Here is a 17,616-nt window from a genome sequence, read left to right on the forward strand (position 1 = left end):
CAGTGCTAGGAACAGCTAAGATACTGCGCAGAACCCTCAAACTCCCAGGCCTCTGGTAGAGGACCCGAGGTTGAGGAAGACACATACCACCCATAGGAGTGAGAGGGGAATTTATATATATAAAAGTAAAGATCTAGATCTGTATATTGCCATGGGTGTGGCATCCTTGATAGTCAAACAGAAGGGTCTAATTCAGTGATACATTTAATCTTTGACTATAAAACATACTAGCTGCGCTCTGCTTATATATCTGTATTATACGTTATGACTGAATGCAGCTTTTATCTTCTCTCATGAGAAGCAGCTTGAGAAGGCCTCTAGCTGTGAGGCTCATGAGTGATGCTTACTCACTGGTTAAGACAAGGGTCAGCCATTGTACATTTTTTCCTTGTGTAATACACCAGGCAATAAATATTGTGACTGAAAGTGAATTGCTATAGAAAAGTCTGCATGGTATGTTGTCATCTGTAGAAATTGCAGCTAATTTCAGGAAGCTACTAGTTCTGCATACACATGCAGAAAAATTAAAAGGGGGTGTTTCTGGTTCAAGATGTTTCCTCTTGTTTATGTGATGATCTCGACATGGGCTTAACATTTTCCTCTGTGGATTGTTGTTACATTATGTGGGAAATTACTGTACTGTGAAATTGAGTAGCATGTTTCCTCTCACTCTCTGCATCTTTTCTGAAGCAAGAGAAGCTGATTTGCATGGTGAGGATCCTTTCTGAACAAGCGTGTTTAATCTTAGAACTGAAGACGATATAGCTGGAAAAGACCTATTAGGCATCTAGCCCATGCCAGGACAGGATTGTAGTAAGCACCACAGCCTCATTTATTAATAGTCAGCTCCTTAACACTTCCCTTAGTTTGGAAATAAGATGGTTATATTACTTCAATGATAAATTACATCTGCTTTTATGGGGCAAAGATGATTCTTTTAAGCAATACTATGTACCAGGTACAAACCACTATTGATGGCTTGATTTCTGAAGAACTTTCTGTTAGTAGAAGGAGTGTAACTAGTTTTATAGTTACAAAAGGGTGGGAGGGAAGAGGAGTGTGCGAGAGAGAGAGAGGGAGATCACATCTGCTAACAGCAGTATAGTTATGGGTCTGTTAGCACCTCTTCATGTTTCATTTTTTTTCAAGAGTTTATAGTTCAGTCGTAAACATTCCTGGAGGGATTGAAGCTTGGTGTAAAGTGCTTCATCTATGATTTCTTTTGGGTTTAAAAGAAGTTGGCTTGACTCATAGGACTAGTCAAAACGCTCAGGGATCTGCCTATATCTGCTTTTGAATATGTACCTGGAGTGGTGCCCTTTGCTCTTTTTATATGACTGCGTGGGGAATAGGTAGAACTCTGTTGCTTGTGTGCCATTGGTGCTAACCGCGCCAACGTTCACATGGCTGAGCAGGTGTGGAGGTGCCGTTCCCCTTCCCCACCACAGTGGTTAGGAGATGACGACTGATGTTGAGAGAAGCGCACGCTCTAGGCATTGAAAGGAAGTAGAGGAGTCATTGCTCACTGTGTTTCCAGCCAGTGCCCAAGAAGTATTCTGCCTGTTTTGGCCACTATATAGCCTGAGATGTTCTGTGGTTTCAAGACAATTTTTACTTCTATAACTCAGACTAGGCTCTTAAGATATAATTTTGCAGGCAATTATTGTTTTTGAGCAGGAAATGAAAAGGTATATTGTACAGGTTAAAACAACAAGGAGTCCTTGTGGCACCTTAGAGACTAACACATTTATTTGGGCATAAGCTTTCGTGGCTATAACCCACTTCATCAGATGCATGGAGTGAAAAATACAGTAGCAGGTATAAATACACAGCACATGAAAAGATGGGAGTTGCCTTACCAAGTTGGGGGTCAGTGCTAATGAGGCCAATTCAATTAGGGTGGATGTGGCCCATTCCAACATTGAGAAGAAAGTGTGAGTATCAACAGAGGAAAAATTATTTTTTGTAGTGACCCAGCCACTCCAAGTATTTATTCAGGCCTAATTTGATGGTGTCGAGTTTGCAAATTAATTCCAGTTCTGCAGTTTCTGGTTGAAGTCTGTTTTTGAAGTTTTTTTTGTTGAAGAATGGCCACTTCTAGGCTTAAGCCACATTAGCATGGACCCCAACTTGGTAAGGCAACTCCAATCTTTGAATGTATACCTGCTTACTGTATTTTCCACTCCGTGCATCTGATGTAGTAGGTTATAGCCCATGAAAGCTTATGCCCAAATAAATTTGTTAGTTTCTAAGGTGCCACAAGGACTCCTCGTTGTTTTTACTGATACAGACTAACATAGCTAACACTCTGAAATCTTGTACAGGTTAGTTCACTAGTCTTTCCTCTCTGGTTTTCAAGCTCTGTAATGAAAATCCCTTTGGCTTATAATGGATATCACAAATCCATATCACAGTTTGCTATGACTGAATGTGTGCAAAAGTCTAGTGGAAGTTTGGGCACCCAAGCCCTTGCTCCAGCCAAAATGATCATTCTCTGGGCCATATTTAGTCCTGAAGTAAACATATACTGCTCCACTAACTTCAGTGGGATTGCATTCTCGCATGTAGAGACATCTGTGGCCCTCTTATGTAACTGGATGGCAAATTCCCCATGCCTACACGTCATTTTGAGCTCCACATTTCATTTTAAAAAGCATTAACTGTATGCTGAGTTACTGCTTTCCACCATACAATTGTCCAAGATTTTGAGAGTGTTGCGTTAGTGCATTTGTGCAGCAGTTGCATTGACATGATAGATCTAAACAGCACTATAGAACAGTGTGTCCATATTTTATGCATTATTGTCCCCAGGTATTTACCGACATAAATCATAATATACTCTGACATTAATAATTGAATGAAAGAGTTCTCTGCTAGGCCAAGAGAAAAGTTAACATAAAGAGAGTCCTGATAGTTTACTTTATTAATGAGACACATTGTTCTTGCATCTCTGGTGTAAAGGATTCTTGGGTTTGAGGTAGTCTGGATGAGAATGTCTGTCTGTAATATTGCACTCTTTTTAGTATTTTTTATACAACTATTAAAGAAGGGAATGGAAATTTTATTACTGATAATTTCCTTTCTCCTAGTAGTATTTCCTGCAATCCTGGACATCTGGGTTGCTCTCCTCTCTCTGAAGCTCGTGGAGGCAGATCAGTGTTTTGACACCACACACTCTGGCCATGCTCATTTGTTCCTGCTTGCTATTCTATGAGTTATTCCCAAATTGTAAAATATGTATATCATTATTAATTAATTTCCAGAGATAATGAAATAACTATGTATACTAGACCAAGGAAGGTGGTCATATGGTAATGAGTCCACTTACGTCTGACCCTTGCCTGTATAAGCCATCCAGAGTGAGTGAAAGATGCTGCTAGCAGCAAGGGCAAAGGATTAGTAAGCAAGTTACCATTCTGTAATCCAGTGTCTCCACTGTTTCTGGATATCTGGGAAGTAGCAAGCAGTGAACAGATGTAGAAAGGGTTATGAACCAAAAATCTCGTAGGAAAGCCGTACCCACCTTTTTCTGTGCTTGCTCAAGAGTCTCTGATATTTCTGGGCCATCACCTGCAGCATGTTTCCACCAAAAAAGATCTCTGCAGAAGTTAGAAGATCCACCTTGCGGAGCTTGCCTAATGAAGGTGCTAGCTATAGACCAAGTAGTTGCTTTACAGCTTTCCAAAGTGGACACACTTGCTCGTTCTGCTCTGGTGATTAAGTATGTCATCAGGTGCACCTTAATTTCTTATGGGACAGGAACCTCTGATTTTAGGCTTCCACAATACATAGTCTAATCCACCTAGCAATGAAAGACTTGCTCTGAGTCCCTGGCATTTTGGGGACATAAATAGGGAGCCCGATCTTCTCATAAATTCTGTATGTTTGAGAGATTTTCAACACTCTTTTGATGTCTAAGGTGTCTCACACCTTTTCAGTTGGATGTTGTGGTTTTGGACAGAATGAAGGATGCACAACCTCTTAGGAAGTGTGGGAGGAGGAACTTACCGTAGGAAGAAAGGATTCTGGTGTGCTGAACCCCATCTTCTCCTCTTGGAGCATGAGGTAAGGCTCCTGTACAGATAAGGCTGCCAGCTCCAACACTCACCTGGGGGACATGCCAGCTACTAAGAAACTAATCTTAATGGTTAAATAAAAGGCTGACTCTTAAGTCACAGGCTCAAAGGGATGACTAGTCAGGGTTCTCAAAGCTGGAGGAAGGTCTCATTTCAGAAAGAGAGGCCTGACTACTTGTCTGGTTAATTGTACTGCTCAAGGGAATGGAATTATCTGTGGATTGTCTGCCTGGGAGTCCAAGGATCCTGCAGATAGCATGCTACTAAGGGCGGACACCTGACATACATTTAGTGCTGGGCTGAAGGCCTCTCTGTCTATGCCTTCTTGAAGAAAGTCCAGAATGGCTGAAATCCTGGATTTCTGGGATTTGCATTGTGCTCTTTGGCACCAGTAGTTGAATCTGGACCAGAAATAAGAGTATGCTCTTAATGTCAGTACTCTTCTAGAGAAAAGCAATATCTTAATAACTATGGAGGACAGACTGAATCCTTCTAGTGCTTCCCTCTGGGCAGCCAGGCTGTTAGTTGACACCGTTTTGGTTGTGGGTGAAAGAGGTGATCTTTGTGAGAGGATGTCCCGTCTCCATGGACACTGGAGTGGGGACTCCGGGGTCATCTCTGTCAGGTCTGAGTACCAAGGACTCCTTGGCCAATGAGGCGTTATCAGTAGTAGAAAAGGTGAAAACACATAAAGTAGGCTCTGTGGCCAACTATGCAATAAGATATATGTCTCCGTGGATCTGGGGGTCTGCCTTCGTTGTGAAGTATGTTGGCCACTTTGTATTTGTACAATTTGGAAACAGGTTAATTGAAGGGGGGCCAAATGTCTGAAGGATGAAATAAAAAACCTCCTGATTCAGGTACCACTCAGAGTTGTTGACCCTGACCTGAATCAGTGGCCCTGTGCACTGCTGACTGTGATGGGGCTCTGATCAGGATGTTGCCCAGGAAAGGGTACAGATGAATCCCCAGCAATCTGAATTTGGCTATTACCACCTGCAACCTCTTTGTGTAAATCTGGGTGGGAGGACAAGGGCAGGCTGAATGGGAGTTTTGGGAATCAATGATGTTTCCTGCCATAGATGAACCTCAAAAGTCTGCAGTGGCATGGTCTGATGGGGATGTAGAGATTGCACCTGCTATATCTACTGAAGTCAAGAAGTTGCCCTGGAGCATGGATGACACCACAGATGCCACGATGTCCAACCAAAACTTCATTGTCTTCATCCACTTGTGGAGTCTTTTGAGGTTGGGAATGGCTCTCATAGTCTGTGTGCTTCTGTACAAAGAAGACAATGGAGTAGAGCCCAGAGAATCTTTATTCTGAGGGAACACTCTCTATCACTCCCACATCCAGAAGATATTTTCTTCTGTATCAGGCTGTGTGGTTTTTGGCATTGTAGAAGCTGGGTGACTGGAAGAAGATCAGATGGGATGGAGTCCACAGCTCAAGGAAGTATCCCCTGGCTCATTGTTTCCCTGACCCACTTGTCTGTGGTCAATGGAAACTCTTCCATGAGGAAATGGGAAATCCTGCTTGCTAGCTCCAACTCAGGGTAGAGGCCTATGCGATCTTTATCATTAAGTGGATTTTGGGGGGTGGGGGTGAGGTCCCTCTGGACTTCCCCCAGACCTCAGCTCTACTGTTTTTCCTCAGAGAATCTGTTGTCTCAGTGCTGGTACCTCTGTAAATATGAGGAGAGAAAGCAGCACCTCTCTGTGAAGCCGATATATATTCTTTTGTGAGGGCCTTTAGTGAAGAAGGGAAAAACTGTTTTGCCACACTGCAGGGCTGCCCAGAGGATTCAGGGGGCCTGGGGTCTTTGGCGGCGGGGGGCCCCGCCTCTGAATTGCCGCTGAAGACCCGGAGCGGAAGAAGCTCCAGGAGTCCAGGCCCCATGAGAGTTTTCTGGGGCCCCCAGAGCGAGTGAAGGACCCCGCTCCAGGGTCCCAAAAAACTCTCGTGGAGGCATCTGCGGGGCCTGGGGCAAATTGCCCCACTTGCCTCTCCCTGGGCGGCTCTGCTACACTGCCAGCCTGCATCTTTTCTCCAGAAAAGGACGGAGCCTGTGAATTTGAGGCTTTTTTTTTTTAAGTGGAGCTGGATTGCAGGGGAGAGGACATCCTTGTTCTTGGGCGGGAGGGAGGCAGGCTGATTAGAAGCCCTATTTTTTCCCTCAAGAGTGCACAGAACCCACTTTAAGATGTGGCAGCGTGGGGGAGACAGGTGGTTGCACAAGTCTCTCGTCTTTGTTCTGCAGGGATTCCCTAGGACTTACCTGACTCGAGTGGTCAGGGTTCTCTTTGCTTTTGGAGCCTCTTCCTCCTCCACACTGCAGTTTTTGGTCCTTTTTTCTCCGGTGGGAGTTGCCACGTTGGTGGGTCGCAGACCTCTGCCTGTCCGACTTGCAGTCCCAGGACCTAACACAGTTAGGCACTGACGACTGGGTGCAGGTTGGGCACAACTCACCCTCTGCTGAGACTGGGAAGGCTGCCTCCCATATAGAGAGAACTGGTTGCATTTGACCCAATGCTTTCTTGGCCACTCTGGCATGCCTTTAAGGGGCAGAGCCAGCAGGGAAATGCTACAGCAGAGGCTTAAATCCCTGAGGGGTTAACCAATCCCGGGAAGAGGAGGAAGGCTGAGAAGGAAGAACACTGCTCTCCACTGCCCAAAAAATGGACAGAAAATTTAAAACAGATGGAGTAAGGGCAGGAGCAAAAGGAATCACTGCTGTCGGCTGCTGTGGAGGCAAAGAATCTGGCCGCAAGCAGAAGCTGAGGGGGCATGACTATACATCAAAACACTGTTCCACCTCTGTGTGCTGCTGAGAGGAGAGCAGCCCAGGCATTCAGAATTATGGGAAATACTGAGCTGCAGAAAATAAGCTGAGCCACAACAATACGGCAAACCTTGTTGGCACATCTGGCAAAGCAGTATATAATTTCCAGTTTTACACGCACAGATTTGGGATTTTGCAAGCACCAATGGACGTGTTTGCAAATATCACAGGTGCATCTTTACAATTTACACGCATGCTGAATATTTATCACACAGGATCTGACTTAAACTTTAAAAAGGAAGAAAGTTTGGAGTTAAAGCAGGAACTTCATTTATCCATCTCCTTTATATCTATTTACTGAAAGTAGCTAAAAAGAGTGGGTGATCACTCACATCCTATAGATCACAATAGCAGGACACCCTGGGGTGTGTGGTAGACCTTGAGCCAGGTAAACTTCCCTCAGTGAAGACAGTGGAGGAGGGCCCAGGGTAGCAGAAAGTCTGTTGGGAGTGGAGGAGAGAAGGCATTTCCAGCTGGGGAGGAAGTGGCATCATTAAGCTAATTCCCATTACAACCTCTGCCAGAGGAATTCCTTTGCAGCCTCTGCTGAACTTTAAATCTGCTGTCACCTGGGGCAGACCCTAAGGAAAGGCAAAAATGGAAATGCCAGCTACCCATCCTCACTGTGTACACATAAAGGTTTATGCAAATTCAAGTGGCTTGTGCAGATAGAGCACAGCTGCAGAGCAGCCAAAACTATTATGTAAATGGTAGAACCAGGAAATTATTATTATTTACTCTTTATACTGCGGTAGTGCCTAGCAACTCTAGTCATGGACCAGGCATTGTGCTAGGCATTGTGAAAACACAGAACAAATAGACAGTCTCTGCTCAGTTTGATATCACTGGCTTGCGCAGACCCAAACCTGAAGTCTCTGTGTAATCCACCATTCAGTGTATTATGTGTCTCATTCTATGCCAGCTACATAGATAACGGGGGCTGTCAAGCTGTCTTGCAGTGATTCAAGAGCCTGAGTACCAGCCTCAGGGCAGACTCTTAGGAAGCAGGGCACAACCCCAAATTGATTGTGAGTTCTATACTTAGATTTCATCAACCAATTATCAAGTGCATAAATGACAATATTACCTTACAATATGGGATACAGCTGCTATAAGAGAGATTAATGCATGCAACAACTCATCAGCTTTTAATATAGTCTAAACACAATCTGATAATTCTAATACCTATTTAACAATACTAACACACAGGTGAGCCAGACTGATTCCAGCTGTGTACCTGTCAGTGTTCAGTTGAGACATGGGGATCTTGGCATGAGCTGGCACCGGGTCTGCCAGTCTCGCATGGGCCTGCTGCAGCAGCCAGCTAGGTGACATAGTCCTTTAGCTCAAATCCTAAGGACTTATGCTCTTAACTTGGAGGGACCTGATTCAATCCTCAGCAATGACCAAGTTGATGGTCATTGCACTTAGGGAAAAATCCCTTCAGGATTCAAGTTGTGAGGGGTGGGGTGGGGAGTTCATGCGTTACACACCCCTTGGATTTGAAAGGAGTTTTGCCTGAGTAAGGGGTACACGATTGGACCCAAGCACATTCTGAAGTAGTTAGGAACATGAAATCTGGTTATTGCAACACTTCTCTTTCATCTGGTTTTCTCAGCTCTGTTTGACGAAACAATGATTTTTCTCTCCAAATTTAACAGAGGGCTATAGAGGACCTACTGGACAAATAACTAGTGTTGCATCTTTATTGCTTTGGTCAGGCTTTCATTTTATTTTGTCACCACAATAGGATTATGCTAAAACAGACTTTATTTATTCAGGGAGGTGCTGAAGTCAAAAAACCATAGAAATGTAGGGCCAGAAGGGATCTCTAGAGGCACCAAGGCAGGACCAAATGTATCTAAACCATCCCTGCCAGGTGCTTCTCTAACCGCTTTTTTAAAATCCTCCAGTGATGGGGATTCTCCAATCTCCTTTTGAAGCCTGTTCCAGTGTTGAACTACCCTTATAATTAGAAAGCTTTTCACAATATCTTTCCTAAATCTTCCTTGCTGCAGATTAAGATCATTACTTCTTGTCCTGCCTTCGGTAGACATGGAGAGCAATTGATCACCACCCTATTTATAACAGCCCTTAATGTATTTGAAGGCTGTTATCAGATTCCCCCCCATCTCCCCCGTCTTCTTTTCTCAAGGCTAAACACTGCCCACTTTTTTAAACCTTTCCTCATAGTTCAGGTTTTCTAAACCTTTTGTTGGTTTTGTAGCTCTTTTCTGGACTCCCTCCAGTTTGTCCACATCTTTTTTAAAGTGCGGTGCCCAGAACTGGACAGAGTAGCGGACTCAACCACAGCTGAGTAGAGTGGGACAATTGCCAATTATGTTTTGCCTACAACACTCCTGCTGAGATTAGCCTTTTTTCTTGCAACTGCATCACATTGTTTGAGTTGTAATTGATCTGGGATCCACTATAACCCCCAGATCCTTTTAGCAGTATTACTGCCTGCCCAGTTATTTTCCATTTTGTAGTCATGCATTTGATTTTGTTTCTTCCTAAGTGTAGTACTTTGAACTTATTTTTATAGGATTTCATCTTGTTGATTTCAGATCAGTTCTCCATTTTGTCATAAATGTTTTGAATCCTAATCCTATCCTCCAAAGTGATTCCCATGTTTGTTTCAATATAGCAAAAACTGTAAAAATGCAGCATTATCCTTTTTAGCTGAGAAGAATATTTAAGACCAATTTTCCTAAAGATAGAAGAATTTGACCCTTAATTACATTAACAGGTCATTTTGAAGTGCTTGTTTCATGTTTTTTGACAGAATGTCTCTTGAACAGCATTCTTACAATCTCAGCTGAACATTTTTATACAATGTGACAGGCCTTAAGACTGCTTTCAGAGTTCCTTCTTTGTTCTGTGGAGCAGAGAGGAGCGCTGATGTGGTGGTTAGGGCATTAGCTTAAGACTTTGGCGATGTCAGTTCTATTCCTTGCTTTCCCACAAACTTTCTTTGTGCCCTATTGCAAGTAAACTTAGCCTCCCTGTGCCTTCACAGGAGTGCTGTGAGGACAAATACACATTAGAATGTGAGGTGCTCAAACGCTACCATGATGTAAATACCTCAGATAGATAGATAGATAGGTAGACTAAGGAACGCTGACTAAACACACCCTGTAAAAAGCAGAGCTTTCCTAGATGATTCAGACACTGAATGTTAGAAACTAAACAAAAGTCTAAATAGGAAAAAATATTGTTCAATATAGATTACCTGTCGTCAAGTCCCCTAATGAAAATAAGCTTCCGCTTTGTGGTGGAAGAGTCAAAAAATTGTTCAGGTGTTTGTCGGGAACAAGGATTTGGCTCGGGGGCATTGAAGGGAAAATATCTACTGACTTCAATGGAAGCAGAATAAGAGAGAGCCTTTTGTACGTGCAACTACAGATCGCAGTCATATATATGAAATCAGAGCCTGTTGTAAAATGAATACACAGCATGATGACAGTCTTTATTAGTGTATATTATAGTGCTGGTTTTAAGTTTACAGTCTGAAATACTTGGGATTTTAATGAAGTCACATACCTCAATACATAGAAATAAATATTTTTATTGAATCCCTGCACTAGAATTTGGCATTCACACCTCAGGTGACACAAAGAACTAGCAGAGATTAATGAAGCAGGGTGACCTTTAATTTTAGTACAAATTTGGGTCCCTTAAAATAGAATGGATGAAATTCTGGCTCCTTTGAAGTAAATGAAGAAGCTGCTATTGATTTCAATTGGGTGAAAATTTTATCCATATTCTCAGTGAGATTTTGTTCCTTCCTTCTGCCCTTCCAAATGATGGACATTCTGGAGTAGGATTTCAGCTTTAAGCACACACAGTTGGACAGGCAGATTTGCGGGCATACTAATTGAATATCTTTGCCTGCCCATGGTTTTGCAATTTGTGCACAAATATTAGATGTTTGCAGTCATAAGCGAGGCATGTACCTCAGTGTAAGTACTTAGTTGTCCATATCTAACTTTACAAATCGGCGTTCCTAAGGGTTTTTTAAATTAATTATTCTGTATACTAATAATTTGTACTTTCAGAGCAAATGAAAGTCTCATGTTACTATCCACACGTGCTATATAATGAGATTACTGCTTTATCTCATACTGACAATGTTAAATGAAATGAAAACTAAAAATAAAATAAAATTGTAGGACCCAATTGAGAAGGGATACATAAAATGGTGTCAGATCTCCTTAGATTAATTTTGCCCTCTTACACTCAGATTCTCCTAGATTTACTTACACATTCCCCACATGTAGAGAGTCTAAGGAGTGTTAACTTGTATAAGAAGGAACAGTTAAAGATGTAAGGTGAAGTAGCCCCCAGCTTCTTTAACATTCACTTTCTTCTGGCTTGTCACTGTGCAAAACAGACTCAGGGCTTGTCTACACAGTGAGTTAGTGTGCTGCAAGCCAGGGTGCGAATCAACAGCACACCACTTTGCTGCGCACTAACTTGCCACATAAACGCCACAACGGTGCATTATAAGTCCTGAAGTATGGCTTAGTGTGGAAAGCACAGAGTTAGTTAGTACAAGGGATTCACACAATGGCTTTCCATGAACTAACTCACCATGTAGACAAACTCTGATTTATAGTCACACTACTAATGCGTAAGGGAGTTTAAGTAGAGATTAAGGAGTTGCTGACTTTCAGGTAGACCCACAAACTGTGTTGAAATTGTACAGATTGTTGTTGGGTAGAGAAATGTAGCTGCTGTGTTGAGTCATGAAAGTTTACCTCTTCCTGTACATATTTTTTTCAGTGTTGAAATACGTAGATTGCAGCACAAAGAGCTGAGGTCTGGTTTTATTAGTGTACTTGTGTTAAGAATGGCATGTTTAGAAGGATACTTTATTTATATCACTTCAGTAAAAATTAAATAACACAGGCTTTTAAAGATTGCGACACCTGAATAAAATACTACTTTATCACTAAAGTTTATGTATTAAGAATATTATACATTGATTCCATCAGAAAATATTTCTTTATCTTCTGTATCCATGTACTAATCTTTGTACATTGATATATGGGTAATTAGCATATTTTACGAAATCTCAGCACATACAGTTCAGTATGTCATATACGTATTTTATACCAAATTATTTCTCCAATTGATGTTGTTTGTACATTTTTAATGTACTTTAAAGGGCAGCACTGATATTGAATTAAGGCAAAGCTCTATCTGGCCTTAATATAGGTTTGCAGGGAGGTTTGTTAGAACTTTCCCTTTATTCTTGAGCACTAACATACTTCTAAAGCAATTAAGGAAAGCAAAACCACTCCCCCACACACACCTCCTGGGCAAAAGATCACCTGACAAGCAATAATGAGGTCTTAAACCTTCACCTGAGTGCTACAGTGTTGCACTCCTGATACATAATTTAAAAAATGTATTAGGTTACACTGAAGGTTCTATTTCTGAATCGTTTATAAGAGGTTAATAAACCATAAATATTATAAACATGTTACAGGTATGAGTAATCTTCTTATAGGGACATAAGTTAAAGATGCGATTAGAAAGTTCTAAGCAAGCTAGTGACTTGCTGAATTCTAGACAGACATTCAGTAAACTATCTATTGACCCTTTATTTACCTTTTATGAACTATTTATAAATGAAACCTTACTATAGAGAGTGATCGTTTATTTTTAACTTGAGTTTTCAGGTAAATGACTTACACAAATAGAACATTGCGCATTAACAGACCCTCTCTCCATACATTGGTATGTTTTATTGCAAAATATGGTATGATTATAGTACAAGTAATTTAATAGTGCTGTGTCTGGACACTTCTCACCAGGTTTATACCATTCATGAAGTCCAGCCTGGTTTCTGACCTCTCCTAACAGTCAGCGCACTGTGCTGAATGAGTTCTGTGCCATAATAATCCCTTCCTTTTTAGGTTACTATAATAACAGTACAAAAGTGGCTGTGAAGACTCTGAAGCCTGGAACGATGTCTGTGCAAGCATTCATGGAGGAAGCCAACCTCATGAAAACACTTCAGCATGACAAGTTAGTGAGGCTGTATGCTGTAGTCAGCAAAGAGGAACCTATCTATATTATAACAGAATTCATGGCAAAAGGTGAGAGTTGTTGGACTCTGTGAGCACATCTTAATTAAGTGTCAAATCAACCCCTAGTAACAAAAAAGAGGAGAAATAATTGTGTTAATTTTACTTTTTTGTAGTTTTTATATTAAATGATCAAGTATCTAGCTTAAGAGAGTACAAGAGTTTTTATTTTATGCTTATGTTGTGTTTTAAGATGCATCCTTTTAGAAATCTCTCAAGCACTCTAAAAATAGTTTAACAAATAATAAACATATCACTTATAATATCTTGATGACTTTGCATAATGAATCTAGTAGTCATGTTTTCTGCCAAAGCGGGTGAATGCTTTGAACCATATGCTGCTATCCTGCAGTTAAATTCATGAACAGTCCTGTTGATGGGCCTTGCAGGAAGGAGTACTATACCATGCTTTTATGAATAATTACTACACAGTGCTAGTCAAGGCTGCAGAATCAAGTCCTGTGTAAATAGATATTTTAGTTGTGTTTTACTACCAAAGGGCTCAGCTTCCCTTGAGTTAGACATGCTTTTTGTGACTTCTTAAAATTTTGCCATTGATAACTAGGTTGATAATTGTGGGTGATTCCCTGAGGGCAACTTTGCTGATATTCCTTAGAACAGGAAAAAATCAATCACTTAAACAATGATGAACTCAGGAGAAGCTTGACCTTTTAGTTTTGCACCACAGAAAGCTGCATAGCTGATCAACTCAGATATTGGATTAGCATTGTTGTTATAGAATGTAAAGAACCATTTAACTAATTGTGGCCAACTTAAAAATATGTTAAAACAAAACATAGACCACTAAAGCTCAACCATGCAGAAGGTAGTGAGACTGGCTATAGGCTTATTACTTGTGAAGTGTGCTGACTTATTCTTTCTGCATTGAAACAGGCAGTCTGTTGGATTTTCTGAAGAGTGATGAAGGAAGTAAATTACTGCTTCCAAAGCTAATTGACTTCTCAGCTCAGGTAAATGATTATAATATAAAGAACACTAAGGCCTTGGCTACACTGGAGAGTTGCAGCACTGGTAGTGGCTTTACAGCACTGCAACTTACTCCCATCCACACTGGCAAGGCATACAGCGGATGTATCTCCCTGGCTACAGCGCTGGTTGTACTCCACATGGATGAAAGGAATAAAGAGACAGTGCTGGTGCTGCAGCGCTGGAGTGCCAGTTGTAAACAGTGATTAATCTTACTATGCTGTAACTACCTCCGAATTTTCCCATAATGCTTAACTAAAAGAACTCTCTTTTGTTTTATATGCCTCTCTTGTTTTGTTGTGAACTCAGGGCCCACGAAGCTGCTTATCTAAAAAACAAACACAGCATATGTTTGCTCCAGTAGAGGCAGGCAGGGAATGTCCACAGCTAGTGTTTGCTTGAGGAGAGAACAGCACGGGCAGGAGGGGGAGTCCGTCGGAGCAGCTGCTTATCTGGTTCTGAAGGCTAGTGAATGAGAGAGGGGTAGGGAAAGTGGGTCGGAATTTGCAAGGCAGGAAGCTGACACAGAGTCGGCTCAAAAATCCACTCCTCTCTCTCCCTACGCTCCCTGTCACACTCCACCCCACCCGCCTCTTTTGAAAAGCACGTTGCAGCCACGTAATTGCTGGATAGCTGCCCATAATGCACCACTCCCAACAGCGCTGCAAATGCTGCAAATGTGGCCACACTGCAGCGCTGGTAGCTGTCAGTGTGGCCACACTGCAGTGATTTCCCTACACAGCTGTACAAAAACAGTGGCCTTGGCTACACTGGCGCTTTACAGCGCTGCAACTTTCTCGCTCAGGGGTGTGAAAAAACACACCCTTGAGCGCAGCAAGTTACAGCGCTGCAAAGCGCCAGTGTAAACTGTGCCCCAGTGTTGGGAGCGTGGCTCCCAGTGCTGCAAGCTGATCCCCACGGGGAAGTGGAGTACATGCAGCGCTGGGAGAGCTCTCTTCCAGCGCTGGCGCTGCGACCACATTCGCACTTCAAAGTGCTGCCGCGGGACCGCTCCCACGGCAGCGCTGTACGGCTGCAAGTGTAGCCAAACCCAGCTTTAACTCCCAGCGCTGTACAGCTGCAAGTGTAGCCAAACCCTAAGAAGCATTCAGTGTCTTGGAGGCTGAACCTCATATCAGGCACTGTTGAAAAAATCTGTTGTAACAGTGGTCTTCCAAGACTTTTTGGTGTGATAGAAAAAAAATAGATATTTCACAGTGTGTATGTTTGATTAAGCCTACATGTTAACATTAGTAATGTCAGTTTTATTGTCAGTGATATATTTATTTTGTTTGCAACAGAGGCGATTGTTTGCAGTTCTAGCAGATACGTGTAAGAGGGTGGTACTAGTTCCATATATTACATGCATTTGCAAATCTTTAAAATAAGGCTAATGCATTCTTTTTCACCTTTCCTTGAGCTGAGTTAGCTAGTAAAGAAATTCTGTTAAGCGTCATAGATCACTATCACTTTCAAACTGATTTGGGAGTAAAATTTTATTCTACAACTGAAATGTATGTGAAGGATGGTTCAGAATACTAGCACATGATTTACTAAACCAGCTGGCAGCCCCCAGGTACAAATGATACATAGGATACCTTGTGCATGTGGGTAAAATTTTCAAAAGCACCAGAATGACTTAGGAGCCCACTGAAAAGTCAATAGGGCTTATGCTCTTAAGTTATCTTCATGTTTTTGAATGTTCTAATGTGCTACTAACTTACGATAGTAGTTTGCTTCTGGTAGGGTATTGGTTTTTATGAGTGTTAGACTGGTACAGATTCTTTATTTTGTAGCTTGCTGTACTGATTTGTTACAGTGCATGAGGAAAGGCAATAGAAATGTTAAAAAATGTAATACAGTATTGGTAATGACAATCAAAAGTTTAATGTAGCCACTATATAAATACATATGATTTGGGCTTTTCATGGATACACAGGCTGGTGCAAGCCAATTCAGTGAAGCCATTAAGTTGTAGGCCCCATGCTTAAAACAGACCTAGTGTTTGGGACTGCCTTACTCCACAACCATTGATCCAACCTGGCGGCAGATTTGGTAGCTTGTCTGAACTATCTATGGAAGTCTCTCTTGCATATTTTTCAAGGAAAAACTATTCAAGTATGAGAAATATATTGATACTTAGCCTTTGTAGATAACAGGGACCCACAGAGATTAAAAACATGGGCAGAAAATAATAAAATGAAAAACTGGAAAAATATAATGTAGATGGGAAAATGTACTAGAAAATACATGTACTCTGTGGGAGAGAAAAAATGTGTGAATTGGTAAGATTAACAGAGACCCAAATGCAGACATCAAACCCCACATGAATTTATAATCTGCCAAAAAAATCAAAGCAATTTTGGACTGCATGCGCAAAGACAACAGATGATGGATTGGATAGGTTCTGGTGTATTTAGTGTATTTGGAATATTGTGTTCAGTTCTGGGCACCACCTTTTCAGTAATTCAGGGCCTGGAAAAATTGATTTATGGTGAGGAAAGAGCTAAAACGCGAATTGTGTACAGCTGGGCTAAGTGACTACTAAGGGGATGGGCCAGTGATAACTGTTTACAAATATCTGAAGAATGGAAACACCTGTGGGGATGAAGACTTAAACCTGCACCCAAGCAGAGCCCCATTGAAGCGTGGGCCTCAGAGTTTCAGTGCCGTATTTACTCTCCCCCCTCAAATAGAACTAGGTGTGAAGATGAAATTTAAAAAAAGGACAATTCAGGGTGAAAATTGGGACAAACCTCTTGAGACTGAGATGTGGAATAGTCTGTGAATGGATGTGCCGGAAACTCTATCAGGACTTATAATATTACAGTGAACAAAGCACTAGAGAAATGTACCATAGGGATTGGTACCTGGAGGATGGAAAGGATGATGGACTATTTCTATTGCTAACTTGTTTGATTAAAGTCCTTTAATAAAATTCATCATTCTTTAGGGCCTAAGACAGAGACACTTTATTTTCAGGCTGTGTTGTTCACCTTCTAAGATATTCAGTTTTAAATAATGGTAACTTCGCAGCAAATCTGTCAGTAAATCCAGTGGTACAAACTCAGTTTTCAACAACACAGACTGGGCTAAGAACAGAGGGGCATGAAAAACATGTTTAATAAAATTTTTAGGATGTGCCTGGCTTGTGCATTAGCTTATGCTTCCTGCATTGGTTCATATCTCCATGCTTATCCTGAGGGAAAAGAAATTGAAAAGCTGTGTCGCAACATAAATAAATAAAAGGAAATTCCCATTAAACTGTTTAAGCCAAGACCAGCACGTTTTGCTTTGGTTGACACAGACTTGAACTTAATTCACACCACTCTGGCAGGCTCTGTGCCAGCTTATTCCAACTTCCTAGGAAAAAAAGAAAAAGCAGCAATAGCATGAGATTTTCTCCTTGCTTGTACGTTCCCTTTGCTGTTGCATGATGCTGATCTTTGTCACAAACACACAGCCCTTGGGGGTTACCATTGTTTTGTGAATACCCTGAAATAGCTGTGAATTGGTGCTGTGCGTGTGTGTGTGTACACAAACTATTTGAGAGAACCAGCACTCATTGCAGAATAACAAATTGACTAAGGGTTTGTGGTGCAACAGGAAGAAAGT

The 17,616-nt window shown here is 41.6% G+C and overlaps 1 protein-coding gene across 4 annotated transcripts in view; it reads left to right on the forward strand.

Moving 5' to 3' along the window:
• Window positions 1-17,616, forward strand: part of LYN (LYN proto-oncogene, Src family tyrosine kinase) — a 93,898-nt gene that overhangs the window by 50,538 nt on the left and 25,744 nt on the right. For all 4 annotated transcript variants that reach the window (XM_075063028.1, XM_032796888.2, XM_032796890.2 and 1 more), the window contains exons 9-10: window positions 12,844-13,026; window positions 13,909-13,985. In XM_075063028.1, the coding sequence (XP_074919129.1) occupies window positions 12,844-13,026; window positions 13,909-13,985 (260 nt within the window). The remainder of the gene's footprint in view (window positions 1-12,843; window positions 13,027-13,908; window positions 13,986-17,616) is intronic.

Source organism: Chelonoidis abingdonii, chromosome 2 (assembly GCF_003597395.2).
Source record: "Chelonoidis abingdonii isolate Lonesome George chromosome 2, CheloAbing_2.0, whole genome shotgun sequence".
In the NCBI taxonomy this organism is placed as follows: Eukaryota; Metazoa; Chordata; order Testudines; family Testudinidae; genus Chelonoidis; species Chelonoidis abingdonii.